General features: G+C 33.9%; 1 protein-coding gene across 1 annotated transcript in view; it reads right to left on the minus strand.

Moving 5' to 3' along the window:
• The window catches only part of LOC150101775 (GPN-loop GTPase 1), a 193,537-nt gene that overhangs the window by 102,523 nt on the left and 70,074 nt on the right, over positions 1-20,940 (minus strand). The window contains exons 5-6 of the mRNA XM_090400383.1: positions 20,585-20,651; positions 5,066-5,103 (exon numbers count right to left, since the gene is read on the minus strand). Of these exons, the coding sequence (XP_090256509.1) occupies positions 5,066-5,103; positions 20,585-20,651 (105 nt within the window). The remainder of the gene's footprint in view (positions 1-5,065; positions 5,104-20,584; positions 20,652-20,940) is intronic.

A 20,940-nucleotide genomic window follows, 5' to 3' on the forward strand; every position in this document is an offset into this window, starting at 1 on the left:
GAGAGAGAGAATCTAAATATCGTATTTCATTAAATTTTATTTAGCCAGTGTGGAAATATTAATAATTTGAATCATTTTACCAAACAAAAATGATCCAACTAAAACCAATATTAAACCATATGTTTCAGTAAGGAAATACCGTGGGTGGACATATGAATTAAAAATTATAAAACGGAATTAACTCGCATAAAATATCATTTATTAGTATAATTTATACTAATAATAACTTTTAATAATTAGTATAATTTCTTATAATAAGAAAATTATACTAATAAATAATATTTTATGTGAGTTAATTCAGTTATAATTTTTAATTCAATTAAACCATATGGATATATGATGTAACTTCCTGAATCCAAACTTTATTATTCAATCAGGCAAGAGTAAAGTTAGCTGCAATATAACTGACATACTTTTCACCTTTGCTTATCTGTTAATGGTCTAAGTGTTGTAATAACTATTGAAAGAACTCAACAAATATTTATCATCATCAATTCCTGATATATATGTATCCCCAAGGGGGTCACTATGACAGCACTACACAATTAAGTTTACATTATTATTAATCTCCTATCAACAATTTTCCTCCAAATTAGTCTATTACTGATAAGCACTGCAATATTGTCATATCTAATATTTCGTTCTTTGAAGGCAGTTCCAACTAAATCAATCCACCTAAATCTTCACCTTCTTCTGGGTCTCTTTCCTGCCATCTTGAATACTAATCAAGTTCCTTTCTAATAGCTTCATTTTTAATATGATTCTGCCATTGATGCCATCGGTTCACTCATCTAATTTTTCTCAAAACTCTCATATCTGTGGTCTCTAGTCTTTGAACAAGTGCTTTATTTCTAACCCAACTCTCAGATGCATAACTTAAAACTGGTTTAAACACTGTCTTGTATACTGCTAGTTTGGCGTTTTGGCTAATTTCTCTCTTATTCCATATAAATTTAGACAGCTGGCTATCCACATAGCTTTGCTTATTCTGTTGTATATTTCCAGATTTAACCTGCCATCTTCACTGAAAACTGTGACTAAATAGGTGAAATATTTTAGTTGTTCTATAGGATCTCCATTCAGTATGCAGCTGAAGTTTTCTATTAATGCCTATTTTCATAGTTCTGGTCTTTTTATTGCTGATTTTCATGCCAAATTTGTTACTGTTTTTATTCAATTTAGTTAGAGAATCCTGAAGACTTGCACTAGATGAGTTTAGGAGTACATCACAAAAAGCAAAGTTTGATATCCAATTTGAAAAATTTGATATCAGACCTAATGCCATTTTCTTTCATAATACGATCCATATAAATGATGAATAAGCATGAAGATGATGTACATCCTTGTCTTACCCCTCATTTTACAAACCATCTTCCTGTATTTCCTTCAATTCTAAATACTGTCAGTCAGCATTTAGAATTGAAGCATATGTATTGCTCTGTATAATGTTCCATTAACCCTATACAAGTGTAGTGTTTTGAAAAGCTTTTCTCTAAGCACCTTGTCATATGCCTTTTCCAGATCTACAAAACTTAAGTACAGCTCCCTGTCATATTACCACAATTTCTGAACTATTTGTCTTAAAGTGAAAATCTGATCTCTACAACCTCTATTTGTCCTGAACCCAGTTTGTTCTTCTCCAAGGTTCTCTTCCATGATCTTTCTCAACCTCTTTTCAAGTATGCTTGCATAAATCTTACCTGAAACACTTAGTAGAGAAATTCCTCTGTACTTCTCACATTCAGATTTATTCCCTTTTTTATAGATGGGTATTATGAGGGCTCTACTCCAATCATTGGGAATTTGACTTTCTGTCCAAGCCTTCTGAATTATGCAGTGTAGCCACTGCAAAACTTTTATACTTCCATATTTAAGCATTTCTGGTCAAATATCATCTACATCAGCAGTCTTTCCCCATTTCAGATTTTTGATGGCATGTTCTACCTCAAGTTGTACTCTTGCATGCATTCCTATTGAAATATTTTTTGTTACTGTTCTGTCATTGCTTGTTTCATTCATTAAACTGTCTTTCAAAATAATTACTCCAGACATCCAAGATATCTTTATCTCAGTTTTCATGTCACCTTTATCATCTTTGATTTCCTTTATAGTACTCTTTCTTCCATTTCTAAGCTTTTCCACTCACCGCTATATCCTTACCGAAGTCTTCCCATAATTTTTGTTTAGCTACTCACACACAGCTTAGCTTGCTTACATTTTTTCCTGTATTATTTTAAGGCATCTACTGACTTATTTGCTAGGAACTTTTGGTATGCTTTCTTCTTTTCCAAACTGTTTCTTTAACTTCTTGTGTCCACCAAGTTGTTCTTATTTTTCTATTCTTGCAGACAACTACAATCTCTCTAACTGAATCAATCAATGTCTTCTTCAGAGTTTGCCAATGAGATTCCAAGATTTTTGGTTCTTGTCTTCAAACTGCTGCAATTTTTTTAAAAAAATAAATGTTTCCATTGTTGAGTCTACAATTTACCCATAGAAGCTGCTCAACTTTAATTCTTTTTAAAACTTTCTTACAAACTGTTCTTTTCAATATGATATCTATTTTTATTCTGCTTAGTACTAAGTAATGGTCACTTCCAATTTCGAATCCCCTGTACACTCTTGTATCCTGAACCATGATATCACTATCGACAATGATATAGTCAATGATGCTTTTCTTATTTCTTGTGTTTTCTCTCCATGTGCACAAGTTCACATGGAGAGAAATCTTTGTGTTGAAACATGGTGTTAGTAATGACTATTAACAAAATTGTAGTGGTAATATGCTGTTAGTAATGTCCCGAGGAAGAGTCCAGTAAATAATTACCATTATTATTAGCTTTTCCCTTTTCTCCAAATTTTCCCAAAAATGTTCCTATATGCCTGGTGAGATTCATTTTTTTATTCTGCTGTTCAGGTGTCCAACAAAGACCACTTTTTCCATTTTCTTTATGTCAGCTGTCTGTTCTAATGACTCAAAAAAATTCCTCCACTTCTTCCTTAGAAGAACTTTCTGTGGGACCATAGGCACAATAGTTTCATTGTCCATTTCCCCATTCTGAAGGTTGCAAACATAACCCTAACTGTAACACTTACACTACATATCACATGCTTCCATCATGTTGAAACAGATTTAGTTTTATAGATTTGATGACAATCACTAACATCAATGAAATATTAGCTTAAGTAATAAACAAAAATATTATTATTATATGGGCATCTCCATGGAATCTGAAGACTCATCACGGGTGGCATGCAAATCATTATTGACACAATGTCCACTATACCTCTTCTTTAAAGCTGTTTACTGACAAAGCACTCAACCACCTCTGGCAACCTATTCCACCCATTTACCACTAAGAAAAAATCTACTGTAACTATTCTTACACCACTTCAGGGGGGTGATAACTTGCACTTTCTCTTTCTTTCTTTCTCTCTTCTGTCATGTACTGGAAAATTTCTTTAACATCTATCATATTCCTCCTCCCTTTTTTCCCCCACCTATCAGCAAAATTTTGTAAACAACAAACTTTCAGTTTATACTCAAGGGAAAATTCAAGACCAGTCACCTCCAACATTCACATCCCCAAGAAACTGACAACTAAATCTGTACACAACAGTCCTGATGTGGGCTTATGGAGAATACAACTTCCTTATTCTGACTTATCATGCTTCTTATCAAAGCAATCCTTTGAGGTATTTTGTCCACTTTTGCAATATGTCCTTTGATCTACAACATTCTATCCACCATTACAACTAGATCCCCTAGGCTCGGTTTCTTGCAGTGCAATGCCATCTCTGTTATCAATATACAGTCTGTAGATTTTCTTAAAGTGCATAATTTGACACACTGAACTGGAAGCCATTATCCTTTACCCATACAAGTCTAATTCATTTATCCTGCAAGATCTCTATATCACCATTATTCTAGTTTTAGCATCATCAGCAAACAACTGTATATTCCCCTCAAATTGTCCCCAATAGCAATGATTAATCAATGAAATATTAGTCAAGCAACAAATTAATATTTAATTTTTTGTGCCTTTTGGCTAATGTGTCTTGGATACATTAGAAACAATACAAGTGTTTGTAAAGTTGATCTAAAAAGCTTTCATGAAAAAAAAAAAAAAAAACAGCATTGCAAATTTTTTTTGTGAACTCTGAGTTTTCACAATTTCAGATAAGTTGAAATTGGAAAGGATACATACAATGCAGATTGAATTTGTTTATAAGTAACATGAAAATTTCATGCTACTTATAAACAAATTTTGGTATCAGTAGTGATCTTCTCCCCATACATTGTACATATTACCACTACTAACTCTCTCAACTAGGAAAACACAGTGGCAAGATAATTCATTAGTATTCTACAGACTAGCTAGTTCATCTTTTAGGGAATACAGCTTAAAATATTAAATCGCAGTATTTTAAAACAACACTCTCAAAACAGATGAAACTTTCTATCATCATCATCAACATTATTGCATGGGAACTCTACAGAGTCTGAAGATTCCTTGTGGAAGGCCCAGACCACACTTGAATGTATTCACTGACAAAAGCACTGAAGACTGGAAACCCATTCCGCTCACTCACCAATCAAAGAATGCAATTCTGAGATCTTTACTAACCACACTCTTACTCAATTTCCAGAAATGATCCTTTATTATTCTCCAGCTAAGAATTGAAAATTTCCTCTGTATTAATCTGTAAAATTCTTTTCGTAACGTTCAATAATATTTCTATCAGGTCACCTCTTTTCTCCACAACAGCCAACTTCCGTAACCCAAAAATTATCAATATGTCCTCAAAGGGAACATTCTAAAGACCATCACCATCTTGGTCACTTGCCTCTGGAACATCTCTATCACTTCCTCATTTCCAAGAAACACAGGAGACCAAACCTATGCATATAATACAGAAGACATCAGTCATATTATGTAACAAATGAAATGGGAAGAAATGCAAAGGGTGATTAAATAAACAAAGCAGTCTCTCAGTATGTATTTCATTTAATTTTATGAAAAATCATCATATTATACTGACAGGACAAAAGAGATTTACTCACTCACATTCTGAGCTCCGTTTTTCAAGCAGCTTCATTACCTGTAAAAAGCCAATTAGAGCATTATTTACTTTCACACAGTGACTTATTTTGAGGAAGGTACTTACAATAAAGACAATTAATAAAAAATCAAACAAAATTAAATCGTCTGAATAAAGAAATATTTTATTTATTCAAATTTCCAATCTTTCCAATCAAAGGGCACTGTCAAAACCAACTGAGCTATGGAGGCTCCAGTTCTTGTACAATAATTCAAATTTCTTAATCTGAATAAAATATAAAAAAATTTTTTTTTTCTTTATTCAAAGCAAAAGGATGTTTTAAATCTTTGAGCAGTTTTATGACACTTAACCACGCTACCAGCCAGGATGTATATATACGTCCAAGTTACTATGGATGCGAAGTGTATAATAAAATCGTAATACCATTGATATTACATTGAAATATATGATGGATACGAAGCGTATGAAGATGCACATTTGATCCATAATGGCCGATAAGGTGGTTAAGACATGAATATGTACTGATTGATATAAATCTATTAATTCAAAGTGCATAGAATCTTAAATTCTTAACTTTAAATTAATCAAAATTATGCAGAATGTGTTTACAAAATATTTTCAAATTATGTTCCAATTTAAAAAAAAATTATTTGTATATAAAATTTAGAATAAGACTGCTTTTGCACACTTTGAAAAAATATTTTTAAATATTTAAAAGATGTAAGATGTAAGAATGTCATTTTTTTTCCACATGAAGATAGAAAAATTTTACATTCAAAACTATATTTTATTATATTTCTGTTGTAGTTTGAAATCAGAGCAAAGCAACTAATGGTATGAAGCAAGGATACTGTTTGATAATTGCATGTTCTCTGGTCAGTAAGTCTAATTAATGGAGAGGTTAAAAAACAGTTTCCTAGGAAGTAAAAACTTATATTCCTTGAATTCTTGGATTAAATTCAAACAGTCTTTCCAACCTAAGAGTCCATGATGTCTAAATGCACAGCAAAGGCACTCAGTCATAATTACACTGTAGGTATATCAATTTTAGGGATCTCAATGGCTAGTTTCACCACATATCAGCCGTCCTTTTTAATTTAGCATTAGAAAAATGTATTTTTGAAACTGTAAAAGATGGAACAGAACAGTAATACGAGGGTGATCTAAAAGTTCTCAGCCATCTATGGTCGAGATTTTTTTTTTCTAAGTTGGTACATCTGTTATAAGCATCCATGTGAAATTGCAAGTCATTCTATCAAGGAGTTTGTTTTATACAGCTGTCTGAAGCAAGTGTTGTCTGTATCCCTTGAAACGGATAAAACTGAGTATCGTGCAGTTATAAAATTATTTTTAAAAGAAGGTTTAACGCCAAAAAAAATTCATTCAAAAGTCCATAAAAATTTATGGGACTCCTCCTTCGTTTTCGACAATTAAGAAATGGGCTGCCAAGTTTAAACATGGCCGTACCAGCCTTGAAGATGATCCACATGAAGGATGTCCAAAACAGGGTAACACCACCAGAAATCATTGATCAAGTGCATGATATGGTATTGGATGACTGGCAGAAAACTGGATGAAATGACTATAGGCATTTCCAAAAGATCTAACAGATAAGCTTAGGTGTTGATGATTATTCATGACTTATTTTTCATGGTATTAACAACACCACAAACACTTTTATCAACAAAGATGTTTTATTAATGCTTATATTACATGTGTGTTGTGCTCTGATGATGCTGAGTTGAAAATCAGCGAAATATAAGCGTTAATAAAGCATCTTTGTTGATAAAAGTGTTTGTGGTGTTGTTAATACCGTGAAAAATAAGTCATGAATTCACAAAGAACATGTAGGATATACAGGGTGTTCGGGATAAATTTGACATATTTATAATTAATTATATTTTTCCGTAAGTTACATGTATTAACACACACACTTCTCTTCATTTAAAAGTTTGGACCCTTCTTCATTCATATACAAGATGTCAGAAAGGATGGATAGCTGGAACCCACCTGAATCATGGAAGAGAATAACTTGTATCATGATGATTCGTGCCCGCCATCAAAATAAGGATATTACGACTGCTGCCCAATGCTCCCTGAATACAGTAAAAACAATCAGGCATGAACTAGAGACTTGCAATGGTGACTACGAGGATGTAGCAAGAAGAAAGATCCCTAGCAGACGATCTGATTGCGTTCGTACAGCAGAATTCCTCGCAAATCTGCAGGAACAGGTGTTGAAGAACCCTGGCATTGGAATTCGGGCTTTGTTCGTGGAGTTGCTAACTGTAGTCAAGCCCTGGATAACAAGGGTAGCCAATGGTAGGCCGTATGTATGGCAGCAGGATTCAGCCCCTTGCCACACCTCTGGGAAAAGTCAAAAATGGTTGTCTGAAAATTTCTACGACTTCACCAGTCCAAATGTTTGGCCTCCAAACTCCCCAGACCTTAACCCCATGGATTATTTTGTATGGGGCGCAGTTGAAAAAGACACCAATCGCACTTCCAGTAATACAAAAGCCCAGTTAATGGATAAAATTAAAACAGTTTTTGCGGCCCTTCCCAGGGAGACTGTAGCATCAGCTTGTTCGAGGTTCCGAAGCAGAATTGAAGCTGTGATCGATGCTAATGGTGGTTATTTTGAGTAAATCTTGTTGATAGTATTGTAATTAACTCTGCCTGTAATGTTTTTTTGTCAATTCATTAAATTTAATAGATACAAAGAAGATTTTCTTTTTCCTTACGAAACTGTCAAATTTATCCCGAACACCCTGTATTTTGTGAGAAGAATTGCAAATGAAAAAGCTTTGTGCAAGATGGGTGCCAGCTTGCTCACAGCAGATCAAAAACGCACTCGCATGAAAATCTCTGAACAGTGCTTGGAATATTTTAACAAGAATAAAACTGATTTTGCGCATCAATTTATTACTATGGATGAGAATTGGATTCACCATTACACACCAGAATCCAAAGAGCAGTCAAAACAGTGGACAAAAGCCAGTTGTTCAGCACCAAAGTCGGTTCCATCAGCAGGAAAGATCATGGCATCGGTGTTTTGGGATGCTAAAGGCATTTTGTTTATTAATTATCTTGAAAAGGGTAAAACAATAACCTGGGAATATTATTCCGATCTTTTAACCAGACTATACAAAAAAATTCATGAGAAAATACCCGATTTGCAGAAGAAAAAAAAAAAAAATCACCTTTCATCGGGACAATACACCTGCCCACAAAGGTGTTTTGGCAATGGGGGAAATTAAGGGTTTCTGCACTATGAATTGTTGGAACATCCACCCTATTCCCCAGATTTGACTCCCCCTGACTTCTATCTCTTCCCAAAACTAAAAGGTCAGCATTTTTCTTCAAATCATTGCAGCTGTAGAGGGGTATTTTGCAGATCTTACTGAGAACCACTACAGGGACGGGATAATTGTGATGGAGCATCGCTGGAATAAATGTATTAGTCTTAAGGGAGATTATATTGAAAAACAAAAATAATTTAGAAATTATAAATTCGTTTTTTAATTGTTAGGCCAAGAACTTTTCAGATCACCCTTGTGTGTGTGTATAAAAGGACAAATTGTCAATTAAGGGGAAAAACATATTTTATAAATGAATATAACTGCCAAACTGCATATTTTACTATGTTTATAATACATTAAAAAAATGTAATGGGCGAGGAAAGATTAGCAAAACAAGTGTTCTCTGCCAAGTTGGCAGGAAAATGAAAAGAGGAAGACCAAGATATAGGTGGATTGATATGGTACAAAGTGCCTTATATGATAGAAATATAAGATCTGGTAATGTTGGAGTCTTGACAAGTAACAGACTGATTTGGAAGAAAATTGTAGATAGGAAGTTAGTAATGATGTAAATTTTTCATGTAGGGTACATGGCAGGAATTTGATGATGAAGTATTATGTTCTCATGCAACAGTGCCCATTTACTGGAGAAGAGAAAAGAATTCCATGTTTAGTCTTCTAAACAGGGACGGGATAATGGCGCTGGAGCATCACTGGAATAAATGTATTAGTATTGAGGGAGATTATGTTGAAAAATAAAAATTATTTTGAAATTATAAATTCATTTTTTCATTGTTAGGCCGAGAACTTTTCAGATCATCCTTGTATTGTTCTATATGGAGCAGAAACCTGGAGCATAACACACCATGATGCAAAAATGTTTCAGGTCTTTGAAAATAAAATCCTCAGAAAAGTCTATGAACATGTAAGAGATAACACAACAGATGAATGGAGAAGAAGACATAATCAAGAACTATATATCCCCACTTCTAGTTGATGAAATTAGAGCATGCAGATTGAGATGGCTTGGACATGCAGAAAGAATATGTGAGGACAGAATAGCTAAACAAGCATTCAAGATGAAGCCTGATGGAAAGCAACCTAGAGGTAAACCTCAGATGTGTTGGGAGGATAATATCCAAAATGACTTAGTTGAGATGGTAATTCAAAACTGGAATGAAAAAGCTCAAGACAGAAAGGAATAGAAGAAGTTGGTACATGCAGCAAAGAACCTTAGTTTCAAAAGCTGATGAAAAAGCAGCAGCTATAAACAGTGCTGATAGAGAAGAAAAAGAAGTTTTTTATGACCTTCTACATAGAGAGTCAAACAAGGGTAGCAAAAGAAATATGATCTTACTTCTAGGAGATGCAAAGGTAGGCAAAGACAACAGTGGATATGAAATAGTGATGAGATAAGAAGGAGAGGAGATGAAAATGAAATATTATTCAAGGACTTCTGCCTATTTAACAATTTAATCACAGCAGGAACAATATTTCAACATAAAAATATACAAAAACAAACCTGGATCTCACTAAGTGGAAAGAGTAAAAACCAAACAGATCACAAAAAACATGGATATTCTCCCTGCAGGATGTGAGTGTGGAGAGGAGCTGATGCATACACAGACCATTTGCTTAAATCAAGGAACAAAAGAAAACTGAAAAATAAGGATATTACAGAAAACTTTGTGCATACAATCAAAAGCAAATATGAAACAATAACACAACAAGAAGGGAAAAAATGGAGATATAGAAGAAAAATGGCAAAATATAAAGCAATTACACAACGATACAACTGACTATAATAAATTTAATTTAATCCTTTATCCAAGTGTAAGCAAACAAAAGTTTGCACCTGGAAATATCTTCAGGACTGAAGTAAGGTGGTACAACACTAGGCAACTTGCAGCAAAGGTGGATCAAGTTCTCATCACTCCTTGTCTCAGTATCTCTCATAATGCAAAGCACATCTCCTTGTGGACATGTATACTGCTATACATTAAGGGAAGGGCCACAACCCAGACCGGTTTCAACTTGTTTAGCTTTTATTGAGGTCTCATCAGTGGGAGGCAGACCCAAACATGGAGATACTAAGGCAGAAGCAATAGGAGAGGTCATGTTGTCGTGACGTTGTTCTCTTGATGTTCGAATCTGCCATCTTGTTAAAAGTCACTTTCATAAAATAAAACAAAACTAATTGTAAATTGATTACTAATCTAAGGGTAGAGAAATTTCTATTATACTGCGCCACTCTATCCTTAGATAAGTCTATATGAAATAGTAGGATCAATTCAAAATTAGTTAGCAGTCTTTTCATTCATTCAGGCCGAAGTATTTATTTTCTCTCTTTGGGATTCCCGCTAGATTCGAATTTTTGTGAACGGTGCAGTAAAAAGAATTTCAGGCAAATACAACAGTTAGGTTAACAAATAAAGCATTTAATATAGGTCATATAACACTTACATAAATAAGTCCAACATTAAGTCAAGTCAATTACATTAGCACAATCTTCCAAGTCTTCACATACACCTTCTTAGCTTCTGGGTTATAAAGTTTTTTACACTTAAATGAATATAATAGAACATTCAATCTAATTAGTTTTCACACATTTTTCAGTCATGCTATAAGTTCAAAATATTACAGGATCTAATAGCTGAAAATATCTTTCAAACAATTCTTATCTCCAACTCTCAATCACGAAGGGTTTCCACAGTTAAAGTTAATAATACAATATGATAGACCTTACCGGAAATGGTTCCTAGAACATCTATTAAGTTGTGAGCAAACTTCTGGAATTTACTTATCACACTTAAAGAATAAAAACACATCTACAAAACTTATCCACAGTTATACTTAAAGCCCTATCAATTACGCTTCAGAATTCTTGGCATCAATTAGGGCACTTCAACTATCCTTATTACCACTCATAAATTAATTGAAACACTGTGAGGTTCTCTTTAGGGCAAATCGGAAATAAGCTGCAATACTAGATCAGCTGGGTTTATTCAGAATTCTTCCTTGAACGTTCAGCTTTTTATTTTATCCGTTTGTAGCTTTAATTTTCCTTCTATTATTACTGCTGATTTCACTTTCAGCTAATTATAAAATTCGTTACGTTCTTGCTCACTTATAAAAATTATCCACTTAACTCCTACCCTTAAGAACCTTTTATTTACTTCTACTTCTTTATTTTATCACCCTGCTTCCTTTCACTTCCAAGTTTCCGCCCCAACTCCTTACTTTTTATATATTTTTTTTATTCTCTCTTTAGCCCACGCTCTGTTCCACTCGCGCTCGTTTATTTCATGCGTCTCCATGTCAACAGACAAACAAACATTCTTGCCAATGTTAGACAAGGCTATACTACTACATTGAGTCATTACATACCGTTAAGCTTTATACACAAATAGGAATAATTAGAATATTTGCTTTTCAATAAATGCGTAGTTAATATTGCAAATACAAGTTTTTATAATATTGACATAACAATAAATAAAATAGCTTAATAATATTTAATACAGAATCTATTTACCATTAACACATTTCTTTGATTAAATAATTAAATATTTGATATAATTAAGGTGGTTATTTGATATAATTAAGGTGGTTATATGATATCAAATTATAATTTACGTTATTTACATTAAATAATATTTACAAACGCAGCCCTTGTGATGGAAAATCATGTTGGATTCTGAATCAAATAACATTTATTCTATTTTCTACATAATTAGAATCCAACAATATTTACCTATATTTACCTCAGTCCTGAAGATATTTTCAGGTGCAAACTTTGTTTGCTTACATTTGGATAAAGGATTAAACTAAATTTATTATAGTCCAACCAAGTACAAAAACTTCCAAACAACTGACTAGAAAAACAAGAGAATGGATAAGATAACAGAAAACTATGCTTTTAAGTGAAGAAAGAAGAGAAGTTAGAAGAAAATTACTCCAAAATCAAAATAAAGAAGAGGAAAAGAAGATAAAATGTCCAAGGAAAAAATAGACAAGTAAAGAAAATTCACTGAAGAACTCTGTAAACAAGCTGAACAGATTGCAGCAAACTTTGATTTCAAGAAACTCTTCAAAATAAAAAGGAAACATACTGACAACAGAAAAAGATATAGAAAAGAGATGGACAGAACACTTTCAGGAAATACTAAACAGTGAAACTCCAATATATAAGAAACTATACTCCAAGAAAATTTTAAAATACTGAAATGGAAACATTAAATATAAATACAGGAGAGATAAAAGCAAAAATAACCAAGGCAATAAAGAAACTCAGAAATGGCAAAGCTGCAGGGATAGACAATAAACAAGTAGAACTACTTAAAGCAGACATAAGGGGGGGGTCTGAAAAACACTTAGAACAAAAGTGTATTGGATTTGGAAAAAACATCTTAAAACCTTTTAACCTCCATGTTCCATCAAATTGTAATAATTTTTTCCCTTTTCTTTCTTGTGGTTATATCAGTTGCTTCAATATCAATTCTGTTCTAGGTTTTTTATCAGAACTTTCCAGACCCCCCCCCCCCCAAGTACATATATCTACAGAGATACCATATCCCTTTCTAAATGAAATATGGATGGGGAAGAATGGCCAGATGACTGAAATACAGGATTATCAATCCAAAGAAAGAGGAGACAACAGAATGCAAAAACTGGAGAGGAATATTTCTTCTAAGCACAGTTAGTAAAATCTTCACTAGAATAATATTAAAAAGAATGAAACATGAAATCAAATGTAAACTGAGGAACAAACAAGCAACTTTGACCTAACAGATTATGCATAAACCAAATCATAACTCTAAGAATAATTATTAAACAATCAATAGAATGGCAGAGTATCTGTATTTGGGATTCAGTGACTTTGAAAAGCATTCGGTAGTATAAACAGAGAAGTAATTTGGAAATGAATGAAATATTATGACATAGTAGAGAAAATAACTAATATAGCAAAAGCCATGTAATCATTATCAATATGAACCATGGGCTCATTGCCCATTAGTTTTCACATTCCACACCAGTCCTTTATGTCGTCTATCCATTCTCTGTATGGTCTACCTCTTCTGTTTTACACCATCCATAATACCAAACATGAATGTCTTTATTTTCCAGTCCTTACTCATTCTGTAGATGTGTCCAAATAATTGCAGCTTCCATTTTATAATCTTCTGCATTAGATTCTCCTCTGGTTGTATCTTCTGATAGAGCTCTTCATTTGTGATTTTCTGTACCCATCCTATTCTTAGAATCTTCCTGTAACAAGTTCTTTCAAATGGCAAAATTCTTTTTTTCTTGATTCCTTATTTATTTATTACCCATGTTTCAGATCCATACAGTACACCACTAAAGATGCATGTTTCCAGTACTCTTAGTTTTGTTTACAGGCTGATCGCTTTACTTTTCCATATGTTATCCATGGCCTTCAGATTTGTTCTTCCCTTTGCAATCCTGATCTTTATTTATTTATTTATTTTTTTTGCAACCAAATCATATGTCATTTTACTTCCCAAATATGTGAACTGTTCTACATTTTCTATATCAATTCCATCCACTTGTATCTTTTGTTTCATGTTCTTCTCACCAAATACCACTGTCTTTGTTTTTTCCAAGTTAATAACAAGTCCAAATCTCTTTCCCTCCTTATTTAACAGTTCAATGTTTTTTGTAGTTCCCTTTCTTCTTTCATAATAACAATGTCATCTGCAAATCTCTGTCTGCTGCACATTGGTGGAAAGCCTCCCTCAAAGGGTGCAGGAGGTGATCAAAGCCAAAGGTGGACATACCTGATATTAGGGTTCGCCTACTGGTATCAATTGTAAATTGCTTAAGTGTCCGAACAATTATTGGTAGATAGTGTATGTTAATATAGGCATGATATATTGATTTAATATAAAAACAAGGCTTAATTTTTCAATAAAGTGCACTGCAAATGTTCACAAAGGACGAACAAAAAGCACAACTCTGTAGTTCACGAGTATCAATTGTAAATTGACAAAAACCTGTGATGCACCACTGTTAACACATGATGCCTCTTGATCAAACAAGTGAATGTGTAAAGGATGAGCACGAAACAATAAAATCACTAAAAATAATTACTGTTAATTCTCATCCCATTTACCGATATTCTTTTTCACCTTCCTTCATTTTATCTATTGCTCTTTCTAAATGTGCGATGAAAATGCTTGGTGATATTGGGTCCCTTGTCTAGTACCTCTGCTCGTTCTAAACTATTTCCCCAAATCATCACCTATTCTAACTGCTGTGACTGCATTCCTGTAAACATCTCTTAATATATCTATTAGTTTTCTATCAATTCCATAGGTTTCTAGCACTGCTAATGTCACTTACTGTTCAATACTGTCAAATGCCTTCTGAAAATCAACAAAGCAGGTATATATGTTTTTTTCCTCCTAGCTTTCTATTGAATCTGTTGAACTGTGCTTCTATCTTTCCTAAATCCTGCTTGCTTGTCTGCAAGGTATGCTTCCAATTGTGTCCTCAATCTTTCTGTCAATATCATCATCACCACCACCTTACCAAGGTGACTCTTCAAAGCAACTGTTCTATAATTTTTACATTCTAGCTTATTTTCTTTCTTGTATAATGTCACTAATATTGATTTTGCCCACTCCTCTGGCATTTTCCCTTCTTTCCATATGATATTACATAGTTGGTACATTTTTGTAACCATACTTTCGCCAACACATTTAATCATTTCTCCAGTGATGTTATCATTACCAGGATTCGTTGTATTTTAGCTGTCCTATTGCTTTTTTCTACCTCTCCTCTTAAAATGTCTACATCATACTCATTACCTGGTGGTGATATCAGCTTCAATTCTTCAATCAGTTTCTCAACGCTATCTAAATCTAGTTTTTCTTTTTTCAGCAAACTCAGTCATTTAATTTATTAAAAACAATAAAAACAACAAGAGATGTAAGGGTGCATACTCTGCTCTACAATCTTCTTAACAGTAATAGACTGGGTGATGAGAAATACAATAGATGCAAGCATTAACATGCAAATAGGGATGGACAAATAAATTAAATGACTGAGTTTGCTGATGACATATGCTTGCTAGCTCAAAAGCACCAACATATGAAAGGAAAAATAATCCAAACCTGGAAGCTTTGAAGTGTGCTTAAAAATAAATCAAAAGAAAACCAAAATAATGAAGATTAACCCAAATGAAATCTAACACTCCAACTTATCAAAGAACCACTAGAACTTTAGTGGTGAGCAATGACAGAGGAACAGAAGAGGACATAAAAATAGAATACAAACAGCACAAATTGTCTTGAATACAATGAAAAATATATGTATAAGTAAAGAAATAAATCTTGAGACAAAAATAAGACTCAACACAAATCTATTCTACTATATTGATCTGAAACCTGAAGATTAACCAAAAGTAATTTAAATAAACTGCAGACTTACATAAATAAATGTCTTACAAGAATAGTAGGAATATACTAGCAAAACAGAATTTCAAACAAGACATTATGGGACAAAACAAATCAATGACATCAAGACAAATAATAAAAAGAAAATAGTGTCACACAATCAGAAACCCAGATAATGATAGAGCAAAGACAGTCATGGAACAGAACCCACAGGGAAGGGAACTCCCAAGATGACCTGAAGGAGAGAAATCGAAGCAGAAATGAAACAGCTGGGAAATTAATGGAATGAGATCAAGAAAGAATCAATGAACAGAGTCCGATGGAGAATATTGATTGAGGCCCTATGCTCCACATGAAGTGAAGAGGATAAGTAAGTTTATTAATCTCAAATTTTCCTAACCTTGTTAACCCAACGAGTGCAACCCACATAACAGATGATCCCCTCCACACACACTCTCCAATCTTGTAAAAAGATTTCCGCATTATGTGTTTTCTACAGGCATTTCTCCAAACTGGTCACTATGATTCTTTCAGTGTCTTATAAACATGCAAAAATGAGCACATTTATATATAGTTTAGCTTCAAACATCAAAAGCAACCTCTCATCTTCCTCTTTTACTAAATATATCTCTTTTTTTTGAACAAGTTTTCCTCATGCAATTTTCCTCAAGGATTATGACATAACAGTTTATTTATTTATTTTATTTTTTTAAGTAGAATTGTGTGGTTTAACCAATTACTTATTTGGAAGACCTAAATAAAAAGGATTCAAAAATTTAGATACATTAATTTTTTTTTTTAAATATTAATCCAGTCCACAAAAGGTAATAAAAATTATTGTATACAGCAATCCCTTGATTAGTGCACCTAATGAGTTCTTTAAAACAGGTGCACTAATCAAAAATGCACTAATTGAATATAATAACCTATGGGAAAATGTATAATTCGTTCCTCAGATTTCTTTTTTGACCCTTAATTTTTTTTATAAAAGAATTAGGGTATGTCTCAGGGCCTAGTTAAAGGAAAACCATGAAGCTGAAAGACAATAAAACATATTCAGAATATAAATTTATTATTCTGCTTCTTAACAAAGAATTGAGCTAACATGTTTTGGCAGGCATTCTGGTTTTTTTTCCATACAACTGACGATATGGCCCTATTGCCTCTTCTGCAAATTTTACTGGTTCTCTCTTCACCAGGGTCAGTTTCTAAGCCTTGCTGCTTAAAAACTTCGATTATAAAACTATTTTCAAATTGTTTCTGTGAAACCTCTTTGGGCTTGTCAGTGATTAAATTTTCCTCATATTCTTCAGGATCTTCTCATTGTGTATCTAAATTTAGCAGGTCAGAATCACTCAACTTCTCAGAATGAGATTTAATTAACTTAGATTCATTTGAAAAGTCTATAAAATCATTTGCATATGTGGAAAAATGTGCTTCCAAATGGCTCGCATATTGCTACCAGTAATTTCATTTGACTTTGCAACTTTATAACCAGGCTGAGATTTCTCTGATTTGGCTAGAAAAGTCTTGGAAGGCATTCGCTTCCAAAAAAAAAGGCCAGTTTCATCGACATTAAATAATTGTTGATCACAATAGTCTCCTTCTTACACAATTTCTTCAAACTCTCAGGATATCTCCTTATCTGCACTTGTAGATTATCCTGTGATTAGAACATTATGTAGCCTATTTCTTTTTGAAATGCTCAAATCACCCAGCACTAACGTGGAATTCTTCTTCTTTTCTCATTGATAGCCCTTTCTTTCCAGGTTACAACAATGCTTTTGATTTAATAAGGCCAGTGTTTAGCGGGATCCGTTTTTGGTTACAATCTTCGACCCATGTAAAAAGAAGTCTCTCTAATTCAATCATTATAACACTTTGATTTCGAATGCATGCATGATGAACTTAAAGCAGCCTTACCTTTCTCTTTATATTCAGCAGTTAATTCACCAATTTTTGTGTTCTTGTTCTATCTCTGCACTGGACTCGCCTTGTTCATTTTTCTTTATTATTTCAAGTTTTTCTTCCAATTAGATTACTTTTCGAATCATTTTTACACTTCTATTTTTTGTTCACTAATTCTTTTACTCATGATTAAAGGTTAGGAAAATAATTTAAAATAAAAAAATAAGGAAAACAATTGCACATGATATGATCAGCAAAATGCTATGTAAAGCAGACGACAAATTTTGGTGGTAAATTTGAAACATAGTGTACATTGAAATAGTGTAGTATGCCATTAAAAATTAACTTTGCAAAATGTTTCAAATCGGTAACTAAATTATTTCGTCCTGGTGAGTGATTTTTTAAATAGTTAGAGATAAAAAATGTATACATCAAAAATTTTTAAAATCTGTAACATTTATTTTTAAGATGTCTATAGGCACACTAATCGAATTTGGGTATCAAAAAAAAAAAAAAAAAAATGACGCACTAATCGGGGCGCATTAATCAAGGGACTGCTGTACTAGGATCATAGATAATCCAGAAACCTTACTCTGATATACCTAGTCTAGCCATAAATATTGTTACAACTTGAACAGCATATAAACCTTTAATCCATCAAGTAAATCATTTACAGTTTTTAGCACATACAAACCACATGTCCTATCCCAATGGCTTTAACAGACCTTTAAGGCCCACAACCTTCCAAGCTTGGATTTCGTAACCAAAGTACGAGGATAGGATGGTCACCCCCTATGCCTCCAAGTATTCCTGGCTGTATCCCTGTGTGTTCACAGGACCGGTTTGCCTGCTTGTGGGATGAAAAACCCCAGATAAACTGGTGGGAAAAAATCCTGCTGTCCACGCCCAAGGAAGATCCTTTAGTACCTCACATCGGCGACAGGAATCGAGCCTAGGACACTCCTTCCCCAGGCATATGGTTGCGAAGTGCAAAGCCACTAGGCTAATCACGCAGGCTACAAACCACATGTACAATGTGCATATAACAGCACTTGATGTTCAAAATGTCCCTACTTTGCCTTCATGCCCACCTGAAGTCTGTGAGACCACATATTGAGAGCAGAATAAACAACATCCAACAGAACACTGCTGCTGCTTGCTCCAAATCCACCTTCATGCTGGGGTGTTGTTTCTTGCAGGCTATCCTCTCTCTCTCTCTCTCCAGCTCTGACCACAATTTGAAGTCCAACAGATTCAAATCAGGACTTCCAGATGGCCAATCCAATTGTGATATGTGGTTAGGCACATCTGCTTCCAACCACTGTTGTGTGGTCCTTGCCTTGTGTGCAGGGGATGAGTCCTGTTGGCAGATCTGATGCCTACCGTATAACAAGATGCTGTTCAGGGGCTGCAGTACCACAGGTTCAGCATGATGTTTTGCTACATTTTGAAGAGGTTTCAATCACTTTTCATAGAAATGCAACCATTCAGAGCACCAATTGTTTTGGCAGTTAAACAACTATTCAATGGGTGAAAATCTTCTCATCTGTGAAGAGGATATCTCTGTACGCGTGGATAGGCTTATGTGTTTGTCAGACATGTTGTAATAGGTTTCACGGTATAATAAGAACACAGATGGTTAAGAAAATAACTATTTATTAACTTAAAGGCTAATATTTCGCTGGTATTATATCCAGCATCTTCAGAGCACACAACACAAAGTTTGTTACAAAGGCAAGACAACCACGATCCGGTGTAACAATACAGGACTTTAGTCTTGTGTTGCACGCTGCAATCACTTTTACTAGCCCCACTGTTACACCGGATTGTGGTTGTCTTGCCTTTGTAACAAACTTTCTGTTGTGTGCTCTGAAGATGCTGGATATAATACCAGCGAAATATTAGCCTTTAAGTTAATAAATAGTTATTTTCTTAACCATCTGTGTTCTTATTATACCGTGAAACCTATTACAACAGGATATCTCTGTGTCTGCATACTGTTGGAGAAGTGTGTTTAATTTTATGACCCTCTGCTGCATAAGTTGTGGTGTTAGGAAGTGTCTAGTAGAACAACAATAGGCTCTCACCCCCAGGTCATCAGTTAGTACACATGACATCGTTCTCAGTAAAACATTCATCTCTCATATCATTGCTTTCTGTTCTCACAGGATTGTGATGGAGGCATGCCTTCGCAAGGTTGACCTGTTCTTTTGGGATCAGATACATCTTCTGTCTCGTTATAGTGATTAATAGTCTGAAAATAACAGGTTGATGAGCTGCATTCCAACCATTCTACCTGTATGGAAACATGCAGTGTGGAGATTAAGAGAAACATATAGTTGTAATAGGTAGATAATTCTTTCCCCTACTGTAAATATACGAATGTTGTGCACAGCACCACTAATGGAACTGGGCACATGCAGTTCTGTGGGCAGTGTGGGGCTGTGCAGAAGTTGTAACAGTACTTATGGCAAGACTGTGCATAAAGTAATAGAATGTCCAGTAAGTAATGTGGATGTCTTAAAGCAATGAAATTTTTCCAATAATTAAAGACATCCAGAAGCAACCAAACCATGCCAGCAGTGAAATTCAAACTCACAGTATACTGATTAGAGTGAAAGTGGTATCCACTCAGTCAACCACATATTTAATGGTAATAAAAACTCATCCCATAAAAACAGCTCTCTTATTAAAATCTGTAGGCTCAAAGAAATTGCCTGTGAAGGTTTCCTACCGCAAATTCTTTTAGAACAGCAATGATGCTGAGGTGCTGCATGGGATTTTTTGGTAATGTTTTACAGTAAGTTTACTTAAATGGAGTTTGGTATAAAAAGAGCTGACTGAAATACTTATACTAATTCATACAATGAAACTACATTTTCATCTGATTGTTACCTGATCAAATCTTGTTGTAAAAAGATTTAAAGATGTAATAATAGCACCATTGGGACCTAATGAATATCTATCACCTAGTTAAAGAAATTGATATTGAACTATTTTTTTCTTCATATGCAACATATTAATCTTTATAAAAAAAAAAAATGAAAGTAAGTCTATTTACCTGCAAACAAGGTTCAGTCAAGATAAACCTTGTTGAAAGTCATCTTCAATTCATCTTCAGTCAAAAGTGAAGACAACTTGTTCAACATCAAATGCATTTTTAGAGGCACTTGTGTCATACCAAATATTTTATTTGCATTTAATATGTAAAAACAAGAAATATTGAATAATACTTTATGTACAAATATTTT

The sequence above is a fragment of the Typopeltis vanoorti genome, chromosome 11 (genome assembly GCF_054136105.1).
Source record: "Typopeltis vanoorti isolate ZY-2024b chromosome 11, IOZ_Tvanoo_1.0, whole genome shotgun sequence".
Lineage (NCBI taxonomy): Eukaryota > Metazoa > Arthropoda > Arachnida > Uropygi > Thelyphonidae > Typopeltis > Typopeltis vanoorti.